Raw genomic sequence first — 19,972 nt, forward strand, 5'->3', positions numbered from 1 at the left:
GCATTTTTGTGGTAACTATGAGGTTGAGCATCATTTCATAATGTTTATTGTCTACTGTACTGTTTCTGTCAATTTCCTGTTTATATTCCTTGTCCAATTTGTGAATAGGTTATTTGTGTTTTTCTTGCTTATTTGTAAGAACTTTTTGTTTATTAAGGAGAGTCTCCATTTATCTGTTATATACTGCAAATATTTTCTTCCAATCTGTCATATGCCTTTCAGTTACATTTTACCTACTGAAGTTTTACATTTTTATGTAATCCAATTGGTTAATTTTTTCACCCATTATGTCTTCGAAATTTCATGTTTTGCTTAGAAAATATCTCTCCAAAATTATACAGTGTATAACTTTACCTTGCTTTTCTTACACTCCCTGGATGATGCGGAACTTTTATTTAGTTCAATAATCTCTGTTTATTACAGACTCAACATCTGGGCAGTTGATTTAATCCCAACCAATTGTTACACTCTCACTTTAGCTTTGCCACATTCCATTATTTCTAACTTGGTATGTTCAAACCTATCCATCTTTTCTTTGGTAAACCAGGGACTTTCCAAGCCAACAGGCATTTTGGTAGTTGGAAGGTCAAACTGTTCCCAGCTAATATCTTCTCCCCACCCTGGCCTGCTGCAGGAGAGGTGAGGTGTGTAAAAGTGTTTGCCAGAGGGACGCAGGCCATCTCCGCCTCCAAGGACCGCACCCTGCGCTTGTGGAACTTACTCTCTGGCCAGGAGAAATTCACCATTTGGGATGGAGGCTCAAAAGATCCCACTGTACCTCAGAGCCTTCATGTGGATGAAGCAAAGAAGGTTGTGTATTCAGCATCTGGCTCAAAGGTAACCAAGGTGGCTAATAAAAATTTAGTCACATGTGGCTTGCATTATATTTTTACTGGCCAGTGCAGGCTTAAATATTAAAGAAGTGTTGGTTGATTTCAAAACTGATTCTAGAAATCATCTTTGTTATCAGCAAAAGTTTGCAGTTTTATAAAGCTACTAGAGGCCTGTTGCACGATATTTGTGCAAGAATAGGTCTTCCTTCCCCTGGCTTCGCTCCCGGCCACCTGGGAGCCTGCAAGTCCCCACTCCCAGAGGAGCACCACTCCTGTAACTCCCTCCGCCGCCCCCCCTCCCCCTCATAGCAGGCTCCCGCCCCTCCAGCTGCTCCCTGCCTGTGTATGCAAGTTAACCCGCCATCTTTGTTGGGTTGATTTGCATACTCACTCCTGATTGGCTGTGGGAGTAGCAGAGGTACGGTCAATTTACATGTTTGTCTATTATTAGATAATATTCTCATTGGTTCATACCGTTAAACATTCTTCAAAAAGAGGATCTTAGTGATCTCATAGGATTCCATCACCTGGCTCCACTATAGTTTATTTAACTAATCCTTTACTGTTGGACATATAGGTTGTGTCCAGTGGAGCTTTCAAATAACTGAGATAACTTTCCTTATGCATATATTTTTGTATCTCTCCTTATTTCTTTAACGTAAACCCTATAAGTAAAATTAATGGGCAAATGTTTACTATTTAAATGGTTACTGCTGATAAAAAGATACCTTTTTTGTGAGGTTAAACAGGAAAACTTCTTTAACCAGTTAACTGCCATGTGTCCAAAATGGAAACCATCCATACCCACATGCCATGATATTTTGAATTTAATTTAAAAAATCAATTTGCAATGAATATTATAAAAATAAATATATTACTCACAAATCAGGTGTTCTTGAATATTTTCAGCTGAAAATTCTCACAAAAAAATAATTTTAAAGTTGGTCAGGCCTGCCACTTAGGGAAAACATTTTCTTTTATAGACGCGCATGGCATGTGGGGAAGGTCTGCTGCTTGCGTCTACAGATGCTTATGGCGTACAATAGGTTAATCAATAATTACTTGCAATGGACATATATGTCAATGCATATGGTATGCCAGGCTTTTTTCTATTATTAAAAATTTTTTATTTTGCAGCAATTTTAGATTTATGCAAAAGTTTTAAAATGTTATAAAGAATTCCCACATGCCCTTGATCCAGCCTTCTCTAATATCAACATCTTACATAACTACATTTGTCAAAACTAGGAAATTAATACTGATAATTTCTATCAACCTAATTCCAGGCTTTATTTGGGTTTCATCACATATTCCACAGATGGCCTTCTGCTCTTCCAGGATCCGATGCAGTATACCTGTCTCCGACCCCCTACATTTGGAACTAGCAGAGCGTTGAAAATCAAATGCATCAACTATGAAAAAGAACAGGTCTTGCATTTGACTCTGAAAACTTGCAGCCTAGGTGTCCTGCTGAGTTTTCTCTTCATTGTCATCCTTCTGTTAGGTCAATGCTTGGAATCTGGAAACTGCGGAGCTGATTTTCCATATCCGGGGAGATGCCTCCGACCCCTGGATCTGCACGGCAGTGCTGGCTTCTCAGGTCACGCTGCTGACTGTGTCTGAAGGCAGTGTGGTCAGTCTGTGGAGCTCAGCCACAGGAAAAGTGCAGGGGAAGCAACACTTGTCCAGCATCAAAGAAGAAACACCTACCTGTGGGGTCTCCGTGCAGAAACCAGGACACATGGTTGTTGGGTTCAGCAAGGGCTCCATCTCTTTGGTAAGCAACTTTATTGAATACTAGAGGCCCAGTGCACAGATTCGTGCACCGGTGGGGTCCCTCGGCGTGGCCTGCGGGGATCAGGCCGAAACCAGCATTCCAATGTCGCCTGCCGCTCCTGCCTGCTGCTCCCATTCATCCTGGCCCCACTGTGCCTGCTGCGGGCTTGTGCCCAGTCAGTCCCCATCAGGAAAGGCTCACACTGCCCCAGCAGCACTCACCAGCTGTAAGCCCTGCGTCTGGCACCCCTCAGTCAGCTGAGTGGTGCTCGCACGCACTGACCACCAGGGGGCAGCTCCTGCATTGAATGTCTGTCCCCTGGTGATCAGTGCGCATTATAGCGACTGGTCGACCAGTCATTGGGTTGTTTGGTCACTTAAGCTTTTACATATATAGACTAGTAGCCCTGCGCACGAATTTGTGCACAGTAGCTCGCCAGTAGCTCACTGCCGCCCTCCAGTAGCTCTCCGCCCGCTGCCCCACCCTCCTGTAGTTCCCCCCGCCCCCTCATAGCTTGCTGCGCTGCCCCTCCTGCCCCCTCCTGTAGCTCTTTGCTGCCTGCTTGTAGCTCGCTGCCCACCCTCCTGCTGATCCATGATCCGATTGTTACGTGGTCAGTCGTTAGCTTCATGGCATAACGACCATTTGCATATTACACCTTTATTATATAGGATGATGCCAACATTCACTCAACTCTAAAGTGCTCAGATGTCCTAGAAGTTGGGAGAAATCATCTCACCATTGATCTTTTAATAAATGACACTTAGCTTCCTAATCCTAGAGATTCACAATTCAGTGGAGTTCAGGAAACATCTATTGGTGTCTCCTGGGGGATGGCCAATGCAGGCAATTGTTGGCACTCAGTCCTGCTGAAGATGATGTGGGAGACAGTGTAAGGATGAGTTTTAAAGCTGTCCCCACTGAGGATCCAGGAGCTGGGGTACTACCCACCAGCTCCGTCAGTGGTTGGACACTCCCAAGGGCATTCATACAGGAACCACGTTTGATGATGGGATGGGGGTGGGGAGTCACAAAAAATACCAACCCAGGTGCAGAGTTGTAGAGTGCAGTAAGCAACCTTCAGGAATAGAAAAGAACCTTGAAGGGATATTCATGGGCCACCAATAGCAAGTTATATAAGGAGTCTTGGTTTGGAGAAACAGGGGCATCACACCAGGCACTGGAGGGGCTGTAGAAGGACCAGGAGTCCAACTGCACTCTCAAGAACTCAACGTAGGCCCTGGTCGGTGTAGCTCAGTTGGTTGGGCATTGACCCATGCACCAAAAAATTGCCGGTTCTACTCCTGACCAGGGCACATGCCCAGGTTGTAGGCTCAGTCCCCAGAAGGGGGTGTGCAGGTGGCAGCCGATTGATGTTTCATTCTCACATTGATGTTTCTCTCTCTCCCTCTCCCTTCCTCTCTCTCTAAAAGTCAATTTCAAAAAAACAACACCAAACTCAACTTAGGGAAGGAGATGAGCTTGCCAATGACAGCCACACTAAAAGAAACAGATAATTTTCAGTAGAGGTAGAGGTAGTGTGTTGGATGGGGGAAGGAACAAATACTTCTGGAAGAGGTGATCTGGGAAGGCTCCCTGAGGGAGGCATCCTTGCAGCAAGAAGAATATCCAAGATGGAAAGGGAAAGATAGAGGGGATAAGGGATATCGTGGTAGAGAGGTAGGACATGCCTGGCATTTTAAGGAAAAGAGAGGTGTCATGGAAACAGGTCACAGAGAGTCTTCTATGCTGTGCCAAGGAGCTGAGAGTTTGATGAGGGGAGGAATATGGCCACTAGAGAATCATCCCAGAGCTCCACACTTCTGAACCTCATGGCCTCTTAGCCTCCCTGAGCAGTCGAGGCATGTTTTATGTTACCTGAGATCTTCAGAAATACTCCCCTTACTTAAAAAATGCAACCAGCCTAGAAGATGGTATTTCCTGCAGCACTCTATGTAACAGGAAAACGTTGATATGATCTTAAATGTTCATCTATTGAAAAGTGGTGAAATGAATTTAGGAATATCTATACAATGGAAGATTATGTAGCTATAACAAAATCAGGTGGTCTTGCCCTAGCCAGTTTGGCTCAGTGGATATAGCGTTGGTCTGTGGACCAAAGGGTCCTGGGTTCGATTCTGGTCAAGGGCACATACCTCGGTTGCAGGCTTCTCCCTGGCCCAGGCCCTGGTCAGGGCACTTGCAGGAGGCAACCAATCGATGTGTTTCTCTCACATCGATATTTCTCTCTGTCTTTCCCTTTTACTCTCTCTAGAAATCAATGGAAAAATATCCTCGGGTGAGGATGAGCAACAACAACAAAAATCAGATAGTCTTGAGCAGTGGTAGGGAAACTGTGGCCCATGGCCTGTTTTTGTGTAGCCCATAAACTAAGAATGGCTTTTCTAATTTTAGTAGTTGAAAAAATTTTTTAAGTACCTTGTGATATAAAAATTATATGGAATCCATATTTCAGTGTCCATAATGAAGTTCCATTGGCACACCACACCCATCCTATATAATAAAAGCATAATATGCAAATTGACTGAATGGCAGAACGACCGGTAGCTAGGACACACACTGATCACCAGGGGGCAGACGCTCAACGCAGGTGGGCGGTAAGGAGCAAGGGGCCCCTGACTGCGAGAAGGCGCAGGACAGGCTGAGGGACCCCCCTACCAGTGCACAAATCTCGTGCACCAGGCCTCTAGTTTGTTTATATGCTGTCTATGGCTGTGTTTGTGCCATAACGGCAAAGTTGAGACCATATGGCCACAAAGTCTAAAATAGTTACTATCTGGCCCATTACAGGAAAGATTTGCCAACTCCAAGGCTAGAGCTATCTTCATGGAAATTACAACAAATTTTCAGGTAGTGCTTGCTGTGTACTAAGCATTATTCCAGGCACTTTCTATTTGTTAACTCATTCACCCCTCAAAGCAATGCCAAGATGTAGCTGCTGCCATTTTCTTTGTTACAGATAGGTAAACTGAGACACAGAGAGGCTCACACATGGGATTTGAACTCAAGAAGTCTAGCTGTAGGATCCATGCTCTCAACCGCTATGCTACACCCTCCCCGGCACTATTGACATTTGGGGCCAGGTCCTTCTCTGCTATGGGCGGCTGTGCTGTGCATGGCAGGATGTTTAGCAGGATCCATGGCCTCCACCACTAGATACAAAGTATCTCCCCAATCTTCACAACCAGAAATGTCTCCGGACATTGCCCAATCTCCTCTGGGGAGGCAAAATCACCCCTCAGTTGAGAACCACTGCCCCAAATACATTAAGTGAAAAAGCAACTTGCAAAACATCTGTGATGGATTGTGCAACAAAGGATGCTTGTGTAAACATTTATCTATGCAAATGGATAACAGCCCCTTCTGGGGAGAAGGAAGAATACAGGGAAGGAGAAAAGACGCTCATGGTGTGCACTGGGTATTTCTTTTTTTTTTTTTTTTAATATATTTTTATTGATTTCAAAGAGGAAGGGAGAGGGAGAGATAGAAATATCAATGATGAGAGAGAATCATTGATCAGCTGCCTCCTGCACGCTCCCCGCTGGGGATCGAGCCCGCAACCCAGGCATGTGCCCTTGACTGGAATCAAACCGGGGACCCTTCGGTCCACAGGCAGACGCTCTATCTACTGAGCCAAACCAGCAAGGGCTGGATATTTCTTTTTAAAAAATATCTTATACAGTATTATTGTTTAATTTTTTAAGTTTTAAAAGAATAACGTTTTGCCATGGCTGGTATGCTCAGTGGTTAGAGCATAGGCCTGTGCACTGGAGGTTCGTGGGTTCGATTCCCAGTTAGAGTCACATACCTGAGTTGCAGGTTTGATCCCCACCCCCAGTTGGGGTGTATGTGAGAGGCAACCCATGGATGTGTCTCTCTCATCGATGTTTCTGCTCTCTCTGTCTCTCTGTCTTCTTCCTCCTTCTCCTCTCCTTCTTCCCTCCCTCCCTTCCACTCTCTAAATAATCAATGGAAAAAATATCCTCACTCTTTGGGTGAGGATTAAAAATACATAAATAAAAATAAAAGAATCATGTTTAGCCCTAGCTGGTTTGGCTCAGTGGATAGAGCGTTGGCCTGTGGACTGAAGGGTCCCGGGGTCGATTCCTGTCAAGGGCACATGCCTGGGTTGCAGGCTTGATCCCCAGTGTGGGGCATGCAGGAGGCAGCTGATCAATGATTCTCTCTCATCATTGATGTTTCTAGCTCTCACCTCCCTCTCTCTTCCTCTCTGAAATCAATAAAAACACATTTAAAAAAAAAAATGTTTACTTAAGCCCTAGCCAGTTTGGTTCAGTGGATAGAGCGCTGGCCTGCCAACTGAGGGGTCCCAGGTTTGATTCTGGTTAGGGGCACATGCCCAGATTGTGGGCTCGATCCCCAGTGGGGGGCGTGTAGGAGGCAGCTGATCCATGATTCTCTCTCATCATTGATGTTTCTATCTCCCTCTCTTTCTCCCTTCCTCTCTCTGAAATCAATAAAAAAATTTTTTTAAAGTTTACTTTAAAAAAATCATGTGTTTAAAAATATCAGCAGTAACATCCATAAAGAAATTCACTTTCTCCTGCACCTGCTAAATAAATGTTGAACAAATATTTTTAAATTCCTGGCTTGAATTGGTGCAAAGGAATCACTTTCCTGGGCTGCCCACGTGTCCTCTTCCCTCTCTCCCCAACAGATAATGATCGCAATGCTTTTGGCACACAGGCTGATGGCAGTCAGGAGCTCAAAACCCAGGGGCTGGATTGGGGCTGAGAATCAGGGTTAATGAATGAATCTCACTTTTAGATTTGATCAAAATCGGCTCATTTCTGCAACTCGGGAATGGGGAGAACAGTGCTTCCTTCCTCTGGCTCAGCCTTGTGTTTTGATTTTTGAGATCGCCAGACCTCCTCTGGGGCAGAAAACAAATGCTAGAATGTTCTCTGGGTCCCTGAGTTTGTTGCAACAACAAACAATAACAATGTCAACAATAATAATACCTGCCACTTTGGAAGAGCTAACTATGTGCCTGAGGGTAGAGGGGTGAGGGGACCGTTCTACACACTTCTTAGCCCGGAATAGCCCTGTGTGGCAGTCCTGGTTTCATCACCCATTTCACAGATGAGGAAACTGAGGCACCCAGGGTTTAAGGAATTTGCTTAGGATCACATTGCTGGTAACAGCCCTGCGTCAAGCTCTTGACTCTGAACCCTTAAGCCTATGGGAATGCTTGATAGGAATATTTGATTTTATGCAGGTTTCCTCTGAAGGAGACAGCCTGCTGGGGAAGCTTCCGGAAGCTGTGGGGTTCCTGGTCATCTCTGAAGATGAGTCCCTTCTCGCCGCAGGTAGCGTTTAGCTCACTGGGGAGTGGTGAGGAGGCAGCTCTGGATTCGGATGGAAGTGAAGAGGGGCTTGGGGAAAAGGCAGAGTCCTAGACCAGCAATCAGCAAACTTTTTGCAAAGGGCCACGTGGTACACGTTTTTGGCTTTGTGGGCCTGATGGTCTCTGTTAGGACTATTGAACCCTGCCCTATAATGCAAAAGCCGATGTAGCAATGAGCCAATAAATCTTTATGTATTCTGAAATTTGCATTTCATATTATTTTCATGTGTCATAAAATAGTCATCTTATTTTGAGTTTTTTCAACCATTGAAAAATGGAAAAACTCTTCTTAGCTCATGGGCCATACAAAAAAATAGGTGGCCAGTTCAGGCCTATGGGCTGTCTTTTGCCAACCCTTGTTCCGGGCAAATCTCCTAACCTTCCTAGGTTTCTGGTTCATTATCTTTGAAGTGGGAGTGGATAGTCACAGGGACAGAGCGGGGCTGGGTGAGGGGATGGTGAGCCTCCTGCATGCCCCACACAACTCCTGCTTTTAGGGCTTCCAGGCTAGCAGGGAAGATGGCAGGCACAAGAAAGACGAGAATCAGGGGCCATGGAGTGTGTGACAGGGTTTCCTTCTTTAGTTCGAAGCAGTCAAGGAAGGCTTCCTAGAGGAGGTGACTAACATATGCTTGAGAGCCTGATTTTTTTAAGGTCTTCCCCCCCACCGCCCGCCGCCAGATCAGTTTTAGGTTCACAACCAAATTGAGCACAAGAGACAGAGATTTCCCATATGTCCTTCCCCCACTCCCACACATGCATAGCCTCCCACGTTATCCACATCTCCCACCGGAGTGGTGCATGTTGATAATCAATAACCCAACATTGACACACCACCCAAAGCCCACAGTTTACATTAGTTTTCACTCTTGGTTTTGTACATTTTATGGGTTTGGACAAATGTATAATGACATGTATCCATCACTGTAGTCTCATACAGAGTATTTTCACTGCCCTAAAATCGGCCTGATTTTTGCAAAGCCGTTTCCAGGGGTCAACGACACTGTAGATCAGTGCTGTCCAGTAATGTGAAACACAAAGGTGAGCCGTGTTTCTAGTTGTGAATGTTCTCATGACCTTATTTCAAAAGGTAAAAAGAAACAGGTGGCCTTCATGTTAATAATATCGTATTTAACCCAACACATCCAAAAATTCAATATGAAATCAACATAAAAATCATTCATGGTATATTTCACATCATTTTTTAAATTCTTGTGTGACGTTTCGAAATCTAGTGTGTATTTGATACTTATACTTATCTCAGTTCAAACCATTAACAGCCACCAATGTGACCCTATTGGAGAGTGCAGGGCTGATAGGTGAACACTTACCCTCTAAGATCAAATGATAGATGATAGATTGGTATATACCCTCTGTCCTATCTCCAAAAGAATCTCAGGCTTAAGCATGTGTAACATGTAGCACAGGAAATAGGAATGAAAGGAAAAAGAAAAACTGAGAGTCAGGACCAAGGCCACAGACATTGAGGCAGTGACCTACACACTTGTTACAGATCACCCGGCCAGCGTGGCTCAGCTGGTTGTGCCTCAGCCAGTGCTCTGAAGGGTGCTGGCTCCATTTCAGGTCAGGGCACATGCCTGGGTTTCGGGTTTGATCCCTGGTTGGGGAGCATACCGAAGGCAACCGATCAATGTTTCTATCTCACATAAATGTTTCTCTCTCTCTCCCTTCCTCCCTCCCCTGGCACTTCCTGATTCTCTTTCCTTACCTTCCTGATTCTCCCTTCCTCTCTCTAAGCACATCCAAAAACACCCCACAACCTCCCTCCCCCTTATAGTTGGGTTTCAAGTGTGGCTCTTATCAGCAGCCAATGAGAAGAAGGAGCCTGGACAGCTTCCCCATTCACATGGGGTTTTTTTCTTTCTTAAAATGTATTTTTATTGATTTTCAGAGAGTAAGGGAGAGGGAAAAAGAGAAACATCAATGATGAGAAAGAATCATTGATTGGCTGCGTCCTGCACGTCCTCTACTGGGGATCGAGCCCACAACCTGGCATGTGCCCTTGACCAGAATCAAACCCCGGGACCCTTCAGTTGGCAGGTAGACGCTCTATCTGCTGAGCAAACCAGCTAGGGCACCCATCCACAGTTTTGAGGACCAACCTGTTGGTTAGGAGATATAGTCCTCATTTGCCTACCTCCCTGCTAGGGGTTCTCCTAGACCGTATTTGGAACGCAAGTGAGCAAGTCCCCTTGGGCAGCGTTGCCAGATAAAATGCAGAACGCGCAGTTAACTTTCAGATGAACAGCAAATCAAAATTTTAGTACAAGGATATTCCACACGACATTTAGGATATACTTATATACCAATAAAACGTTTCGTTGTTCATCTGAAATTCAAATTGAACTGTGTGTGCGGTTGTTGTCTTGCTGAATCTGGCACCCCTTTCTCTCCCGCATCTCCCCCTCCTTCACTGCGCTCCAGCCTCCCTGGCCTCCATGCTGCTCCTCAGACACAGCAGGCCTGTCCAACTCCTGGTTGACCGTCACTGCTGTTCCAGTCTCCCAGTGCCTGCCACTTCCTCATTCCTCTGAAGTCAGCTCACAGGTCCAGAGGTAGCAAACTACCACGCAAATTCAGTGGCTTAACACAACAGGAATTTCTTCTCTTGCTGTTTTAGAAGCCAAAAGTCAGAAATTACAGTGCTGGCAGGGCTGGCTCCCTCCACAGGCTCCAGAGAAGAAGCCTTTTCTGCCTCTTGCAGCTTCTGCCTTGTGATTCCTTGACTCGTGGCCACATCCCAGTCTCTGCCTCTGCCTTCACAGCCTTCTCTGCCACGAGTCTGTGTGACATTTCCTCACAGCATCCAGTCCCCTGACCACATTGCTCGTATCAGAAACTATAACCATTTTATTTTCCTTCCTCCCTCCCTTCTTTCTTCTCTTCCTTCCTTCCTCTCTCCCTTCTTCCCTCCCTCTCTCCCTCTTTTCCTCCCTTCTTCAAAACATATTTACTCTGTGCCCAGCTTTGTGTTGCATTCTGGGATACCATGAACAGCCCAAATAAGCAGTCCCAGTCCTCAGAAAACTCATTGTCTTCTCACCATAAATATCTTTACTGTTTTTCTGTGAGATTATTGATCACAGTCAACCCGCACCCCCCTTCTCCCAATGGTAGGCTCTGTGAGGACGAGGGCTGTGTCTATCTTGCTCACCATTGTATTCCTTCCCCTGGCACATAGTAGGTGCTCAAAAAACGTTGTTGACTCAATTGAATTACTCAAGCTCCTCCAGAAATGAAAGGCGTAACCCCGTTCCCTGCCATTTCAGGCTTTGGAAGATCCGTGAGGATATTCTTGGCCAACTCACAGGGGTTTCATCGATTCATGGCCACTGACCTTGAACATGAGGACACAGTGGAGACGGCTGCTTTTGGTCCTGAGAACAATGTGATTGTCACTGGGTCCCGGGATGCACTCATTCAGGTGAGGGGGAGACCTGGGACCTGTCATCCTCAACCCTGCCTCTGAAATAACAAGTATGATTTTTTTAAGGTAACTTTGACTTTCAAAACATAGAAACCCACAAAAAACGAGTGCAGGCAAAACAGGGCAGGTCATTGGGAGGATAAGGGGTGGGTGTCTCTTAGGACCCAGTGACAGACCTGGGGGAATTACCAAAATATTCAAAAGAAGAGATAGCATTCCCACTAAACCTGAAAGACTAGAAGGACTTTGACCTTTAGAGTGGAGCCGGGTCTGGGGGAGGGGAGGAAAGTTCCTATTAAGCTCAGAGTTCTCAAGGTTGGTTCTCCATCGTTCTGATCTCACCATATCTTTACATTCTTAAAGATTTTTGAGATACCCACCCCCCCCCCAAGAGATTTTGTTTATGTCGGTTATATCAATTTGATCTATATATTTTTAATAACTGATTTATTTTGAAATAATTTTAGTATTTAAAGAAGAGTTATATCTAAGAGAGTCCCCAAATATTTATCTACTCTTTACTCAGCTTGCCCCAACTTTCACATATCATATTATCTTGGTCCCTTTGTCAAAACCAAGATATTAACATTGGAATAATACTCTTAACTGATCTGCAGATTTTGTTCCAATTTCACCAGCTTTCCCATAAATGTATTTTTTTCTTTAAAAAATATTTTTATTGATTTCAGAAAGGAAGGGAGAGGGAGAGAAAGATAGAAAAATCAATGATGAGAGAGAATCACTGATCGGTTGCCTACTGCATGCCCCTACTGGGGATCAAGTCCACAACCCAGGGAATGTGCCCTGACCTGGAATGAACCATGACCTCCTGGTTCATAGGTCGATGCTCAACCATTGAGCCACACCAGCCAGGCCAGTTGTACTTCTTTTCTATTACAGGATCTAATTCAGAATCCCACATTGCATTTAGTACTTATTGGCAATTACCATATTAAAAATAAAAAATAATGCAATCCAAAAGTACTTATCGATTAATTCAGTAACATGAAATGTCAACATAATATCTTACTTTTATGAAAATAATTCCATTTTCTGAAACAAACCAAGTAACTCACCAGAAGAGTGTCATTATTTCACATTTTGGCAAATCTCTTTCACGTCTGACTTAATAGAAAACTATTGGACGCTCCTACTTGATTCTGCGTACTTCTAGCTATTATAATATCACATGTGCCATAACTCTGGAAAACTCCACTGTTTGCTTGTGAGAGAAAGAGAATGAAAAAAGCAAATAATATCTTAGAAATATGAAAATAGTCTTGCTTTTGCAGAAAAGGCTGAGGGGTACCCTTCAGTGGTTCCCTGGAACACACTTTGAGAACTGTCATGATGGTAGAATGGTGAGATCTAGGGATGTTCTAGGGGGTGGGGAGACACGAAGGCCTTTGAACCTCAGCCTAAGAATTCACCTTAGTTGGACAAATGAACTTAAGCATATTTTCAAGCTATAGCTGCATAAGGAAGAAGTCAGCTCTGCCCCTCTGCTCTCCATCCTCAGGTGTGGAGTCTGTCGGAACAGGGGACCCTGCTGGACATCCTGGAAGGCGTTGGGGCCCCCGTGAGCCTGCTGGCCCAGGGTGGGGCTCTGGTGGCATCCGCTTCCCAGCAGTCCTCATCCTTCAAAGTCTGGGATCTCACTTACACTCAGAAGCCACGAGCCCCTGCCCCATTTCTGGACCGCACTGGCCTCACTGCTGTGTCACACAATGGAAGCTACATTTACTTCCCCAAAATTGGGGACAAAAACAAAGTCACCATTTGGGATTTGGCAAAAGGTTTGTATAAGCACGGTCAGTGTGTGTGGGTAAGCACTGAAGTCCTGTCTTAGTCTCTTTGGGCAGCTGTAACAGAATACTATCAATTAGGATAGTGGAAACAGGGAAACTTGCAGTAGCCAATTGAAGCTTATGGATGATGAAAGCATTGAAAAATTGGAAAAACTGGAATGAGCATTTCTATGATCCATTCTTTTTTTTTTTAATTGATTTCAGAGAGGAAGGGAGAGGGAGAGAGATAGAAACATCAATGATGAGAGAGAATCATTGATTGGCTGCCTCCTGTGCACCCCACACGGGGGATCCAGCCTGAAACCCAGGCATGTACCTTGACTGGGAATCAAACGATGACCTTCTGGTTCATAGGTTGATGCTCAACCACTGAGCCACACCCACCAGGCTATGATCCATTCTTAAATTTTTTATTTTTTGTTAATCCTCTCCCAAGGATATTTTTCCATTGATTTTTAGAGAATGGAAGGGGGGGTGGGGGTTTGAGGTAGAGATACAAGAGAGAAACATAGATGTGAGAGAGACCTATCGATTGGTTGCCTCCAGCACATACCCTGCCAGCGCTGGGAATCGAGCCTGCAATCCAGGTAAGTGTCCTTGACCGGAATCGAACCCAGGACCCTTCAGTCTGCAGGCCGATGCTCTACCCACTGAGCCACACCGGCTAGGGCTATGATCCATTCTTGATGCAGGCTTAAACAACAGACATTTATTCCTCACAGTTCTGGAGTCTGGGAGTCTAAAATCAAGTGTTGGCAGACCCAGGATTCGGTGAGGGTTCTCTTCCTGGTTTGCAGATGGCCATCTTCTCACTGTACCTTCACATGGTAGAGAGCAAAGAGAGAGCAAGTTCTCTTTTAGGGGCCCTCATCCTACTGTGACCTAATCACCTCCCAAGAACACCACCCTCATGACCTAATCTCCTCCCAATGACCCACCTCCAAATACCATCACATTCAGGGTTAGAATTTCAATGTAAGAATTTGGGAGGGGCACAAACATTCAGTCCACATCACCCCCATACTACAGTAAAATTGTAAGTGGCTGGTAGGAAACAGGATTTGGTTTTATAAATTTCTGACACAGGGCAACTGATAACTGGTTGTCAGTCTCTGTTTTAGTTCAGGTTCCAAGGAAAGCAGGGCATGTGATGGGGAGATTTGCCCAAGTGGTGTATAGAGGGGAGCTCCCTGGAGAAGCCTGGGAGGTAGTGAGGAAGCAGGCAGGGCCGGGCGGGGGGCAGGGGGAGACTGAGCAAGGGCAGAGGGTTCAGCCTGGTCCCACGGAGAGCTCTAGAGCATAAATTGCACCTCAGAGTTTTCCCATTCAAAGCAAGGGGGCCATTTTGAACCCCATATTAGGCAGTCATTGGCCTGATGCCATCCTTGGGGGTGGGGTGGGCATAGCCCCCAGGCATTTCCAGATGAAGGTTCCCTTCGTAAGGGCAGTGGGAGCCTTGGGTCTGGGTGAACTGGCCAGTAAAAGGAGTCTGGGTGTTTTACCAACAGTATCTGCTCCCACTGTGTGAATAGAAATATAGAACTTCCTGTTTATGATAAAATAATGTAAGAAAAGAAATTCATTCTCAAGTTCATGCATTCATTGATTTGACAGATGTTTGTATAGTGCCAGGCATTGGGGGTGAGTAAGACAGATTCTCGAGGAGCTTGCCTGCTAGTTGCGGGGCAAAACCAGACAAAAAGGAATGGAGTGTGGTGGGGGATAAGATAGGAGTAGGCAAACTCTGGCCCGCGGGCCAATTCCAGACAGACCCACTTGTTTATATATTGTCTGTGGCTGTTTGGGGGATACAAAGGCAGGGTTCAATGGTTGCCACAGAAAGCATATAGTCTGCAAGGCTAACGTATTTACTCTTTAGCCTTTACAGAAGTTTGTAAAGGAAACATTTGAGATGAGGTCAAAGAGGTCATGTGAGAGGAGTGGGAAGTCACTGGGGGTATGCAGAGCAGTGAGATGGTGAAATTTTCTTTTCTTTTTGATTAATCCTCACCCAAGGATATTTTTCCATTGATTTTTAGAGAGTGGAAGGAAGGGAGAGAGAGAGAAAAAGAGACAGAGAAACATCAAGGTGAAACACATGGATTGGTTGCCTCTTGCACGCACTCCAACTGGGGCCAGAGATCAAACCTGCAACCCAGGTACATGCCCTTGACCGGGAATTGAACCTATGACTCTTCAGTCCACAGGCTATTGCTCTAACCACTTAGCAACACCAGCCAGGGCGAGATGGTGTAATTTTCTTTTTTTAAAATTTTTTTTCAAATATATTTTTATTGATTTCAGAGAGGAAGGGAGAGGGAGAAAGATAAAAACATCAGTGATGAGAGAGAATCATTGATGGGCTGCCTCCTGCACGCCCTCTAGTGGGGATCGAGCCCACAACCTGGACATGTGCCCTGACCAGGAATTGAATTGTGACCTCCTGGTTCATAGGTTGGTGCTCAACCACTGAGCTACATGGGCTGGGCATAATTTTCATTTTTAAATCCTTGGATGGTTTTGTGGCAGGAGTGGAAGCAGAGAAACTTGCAGAAGCCAAGTTGAAGCTTATGGCTAATAAAAGCATTAAAAAAACATGGAATGAGCATTCCTAATGTGGTCTCCTCCCTGTGGCAGGTGAAGAGCAAGATGCCCTGGACACCTCCAATGAGGTCAGGTGCCTGGAGGTCGCCGAGCAGGCCAAGCTCCTTTTCACTGGCCTCGTTTCCGGCATCGTCCTCGTGTTCCCCCTGAACTCCAGGCAGGATGTGATGTGCATCCCCCCTCCAGAGGCCCGGAAAGCTGTCAACTGCATGGCCCTGAGTAAGGGCGAGGAGCACCTGGCCATCGCCTATGACAGCATCGTCTTGGTGTTGGACATTACCCCTGGGGACCCCTGTCCAGTCATCGATGGGCCAACCTACACCTTCTACACCCAGCTGCCTGTGACTATATCCAGCGTGGCCGTTCTGGCTGACTACCGTGTGATTTACGGCATGACCAACGGCGACCTTTTCCTTTACGAGTGTGCGAATTCCAAAGTGTTCCCTCTGGAGGCCCATGGGAGCCGGGTCACCTGCTTGGAGGTCAGCCACAAGGAGCAGCTGGCGGTAAGCGGGTCCGAGGAAGCCCTGCTATGTCTCTGGGACCTGGAGGTGTGCAAGTGGAAGTTCGAGATGAGTTACACGGTATGTGGCCATGCTAGGTCCTGGTGTTAGAAAACGAATGACCGGAGTCGTTTATTAAGTGCACCGTGGGTCATTGACCAGGGTCAGGACTAGGATAAGAAAAGTGAGGTACTCGCCTCGGGAGTAGAGTTTAAAGGGTTACCCAAAACTCAGTAATTAAGAGAAATAATATTTTAATACAATGTTTAAAAAAAAAATCACAACAAAGGCAAAAGATCCACGAAGAAAAAAAAAATCAACGTTTTACATGAAGACAGGAAAAAATCCTGTACTGGCACAGCCCTGCCTCACTCGCCCCAATCATGACTGTGTCATTCTTTCACTCACTGGCTTTGACTGCACAAGCCATGGCAGGCTTCTTTCCAGCAATGAGGAAGCAGCTGTGACCAGGGCAGACACCCACAGTCCCACCTCTGGAGCCATGTTCTGTTCGGGGAGACACGAGATCCCTGTGAGGGCAGAATTTTTTGTTCTGCTCATTGAGATGGTCCCCATCCTTAGGAGAGCTCCTAACATATCCTCAATAAAAGTTTGTGAAAAAATAAATAAAGCAGCAAATATGTGATGGGTTGAGGAACAGGCCTTTGGGAAAAAATAGGACAATGTGAAGAGGATGGAGAGTAGCATTTATTAAGTGCACACACCAAGGGGTGCTGGTTAAGGTCAAATAAGTCCTGTGGAATAGCATTCTAGGCAGAAGGAACAGTAGCTGCAAAAGCTCTGAAAAGGGAAACCAGTGACTCCTTTATATACAACGTATCTTGGAGTCCACACTGCCTATCTCAAGGAGCTATTATAATTTTCTATTAATATTATGAAAAACTATATTATATATTTACTAGAGGCCGATGCACGAAATTCATGCAATAGTAGGCCTTCCTTCCCCTGCTGGCACCAGCTTCCCTCTGGCACCCGGAAGCAGGGTTTCCCTCCGGCCGCGGGCAGGCACCGGGGACCCAGGCTTCCCTCGCAGCCCCAGCTTCGTCCGGAAGGACATCAGGAAGGACGTCCAGTCTAATTAGCATATTATGCTTTTATTATTATAGATATATTCATATTATATACACATTATATAAAAATGTATATATTAAAATACTCTCTGATTTAACCCTCACAATGATCTTGTACCGTTGGGGTTATTATTCCAGTTTTTCAGTTGGGTAACAAGGGCTGAACCTTAGGTTGCAAGATGTAAAAATTGTTAAAAACAGGGAGGTGACCTTGTATTAAGTGAGCAGAGTATGAATAGTTCTATCTTAAAAAAACTTTGTCCCACCTGACTGACTTATTTTTATGAAGCCACTATGAGGCTGGGATGCAAGTAATGTTTTGCCTTGTTGAAATGTCACTGCTGCAGTTACGGGTAAACACACCTAGCTTTCTGGTTTTGTTATTAAAAAAACAAACTTAATTTTGAGATGATTTTAGAACGACAGAAAAGTTTAGATTTACAGACAGTACAAAGGTTCCCATTTACTCACCCTTCACCCAGCTTCCCCTGATGTTAGTATCTTATGTAAAAAGAACGTGTTTGTCAAACTAAGGAATTAACATGTTAATCATATTTTACTAACTAAACTATCAACTTTATTGGGATTGTACGTTTTTGACAAATTCCCTTTTTTCCATTCTAGGATCCAATCCAAGAGCCCATATTGCATTTACACAGAGCTTTTAATTAAAGTCAACTATAGCTAATACTTGTATAACTGAGGCCATTTAAGAATTAAATCCTAGCCCTGACTGGTTTGGCTCAGTGGATAGAGCGTCGGCCTGCAGACTCAAGGGTCCCAGGTTCGATTCCAGTCAAGGGCATGTACCTTGGTTGTGGGCACATCCCCAGTAGGAGGTGTGCAGGAGGCAGCTGATCGATGTTTCTCTCTCATCAGTGTTTCTAACGCTCTATCCCGCTCCCTTCCTCTCTGTAAGAAATCAATAAAATATATTTTTTTAAAAAAAGAATTAAATCCTAGAATTTCTGCTCTCTAATGCAGAATATCTCTAAGACTCACAATCTAGTCCCAGTGAAGGTATGTTTTGATCCTGGAAATACCAATACTACCTGTTTCGCCAGGTTTTCACTGGATCCATCCTCCATGGGGTGCTTACAGCCTTGCTTCCTACACACATGCTTGGGGCTGGTGTCCTGTGTATCTTTCAGTCTGAAATCAAGATCACATTGTCTTTTTCAACAGAACTCTTACTGTCAAGGAGTCCAATGTGCTTGCTTCTCCAAGGATGACAAGTATGTGTACGCGGGCTTGAGGGATCGCTCCATAATTGTCTGGAGTGTGCTGGATGGTGAGTCATTTTACTTTGAGAACAGGACTAAGCTTAGATCTGAAGAAGAAAGCCTTGTTCTGGGCCGTGGGCATTAGAGGTCCCATTCTGGCATCCTCTAGCTGGTTCTCTCCCAGGTCTCTATAGACCAAGTGACAGACCTACCTGGAGCTACAGCTCCTTATCTAGACCCATGCTAGGTACTTGGAACTCACCCTCCCCATCTGGCCTGGAGTCCTCTTTATGGCCTACACAGGCCTCTTCCCCAGGTCCATCCTTCTGAGGGTGGACGGTGCCACCAATGTGCATACCTCTAGGCTTAGGGGGTAGCCATGGGGTGCTGTGCAGGGAATCTGGATATGTGAGGCCCCTAGGAGTTTAGGATCAAGCTGGGTGTGGGAAGAAAAGGGAGCTGAGCCACAAACAGCTGGAGGTTGGCTCTCCCACACCACTACCTTCCAGCATGGAACTGCAGAGATTGAGAATTCTCAACCTAAACCTGACCTTCCAAAGGTATATCCATCAATGTAGGAGGATAGAACATATTTCATTTAATAGTTTATTAGCTGTATTTGCAACATTTACATATTGTGTCTTATAGGATGTGAGCCTTGATTCATTCTCTTGCACCAGGCCCTGTCAAAGTTAGGAGCAGCCTAACTTTTGAAAACCCCATATCTCTTTGTCTGTTCAATATTACACTAAGGGAATATTAATAAGAAGGGAATATTAATAAGAGTTAACTCTTCTTTTGTACTGGGTACTGTCACTGAACTATTTAATTTTCTCAACAGTCACCCCCATTTTACAGAGTAAAAGCTGATACTCTGAGAGATGGGGTGACTTGCCCAAGGTCACACAGTGAATAACTGGTAGGCGATGGTTTGGAGCTGGTCTGCCTGCTCCCCATGCTCACCTTTTTCACCTTCCTACACTGTTTCCTATAGACAGTGGCTGAGGGGTAAGTGCCATTGCCATTTGACAAATGAAGAAGCTGAAGTTCAGAGAGGTAAAAGACTATCCCAAGGTCACAAAGGAAGTAAGTGGCTGAATGAATATTAGGTAGAGTCAAATACATTATAATAGAATACATTGTAATTAAACACATTATAATAGAATACATTGCAATCCAATACATGCAATCCAATACATTGTAATCTAATACATCATAGTCTATTACAGTGTAGCAAAGATGCCTGGAAAATGACGCATGGCTCAAAAGCTGAGGTCTGTGGATTGTGGCCTTAAA

General features: G+C 45.0%; 1 protein-coding gene across 1 annotated transcript in view; it reads left to right on the plus strand.

Moving 5' to 3' along the window:
* The window catches only part of NWD1 (NACHT and WD repeat domain containing 1), a 76,460-nt gene that overhangs the window by 54,007 nt on the left and 2,481 nt on the right, over positions 1-19,972 (plus strand). The window contains 7 exon segments of the mRNA XM_080673169.1: positions 635-837; positions 2,338-2,610; positions 7,871-7,961; positions 11,290-11,444; positions 12,967-13,243; positions 15,893-16,443; positions 18,639-18,744. Coding sequence (XP_080529295.1) covers positions 635-837; positions 2,338-2,610; positions 7,871-7,961; positions 11,290-11,444; positions 12,967-13,243; positions 15,893-16,443; positions 18,639-18,744 — 1,656 coding nt within the window.

The sequence above is a fragment of the Plecotus auritus genome (assembly GCF_963455305.1).
Source record: "Plecotus auritus genome assembly, chromosome: 6".
Taxonomy (NCBI): Eukaryota; Metazoa; Chordata; class Mammalia; order Chiroptera; family Vespertilionidae; genus Plecotus; species Plecotus auritus.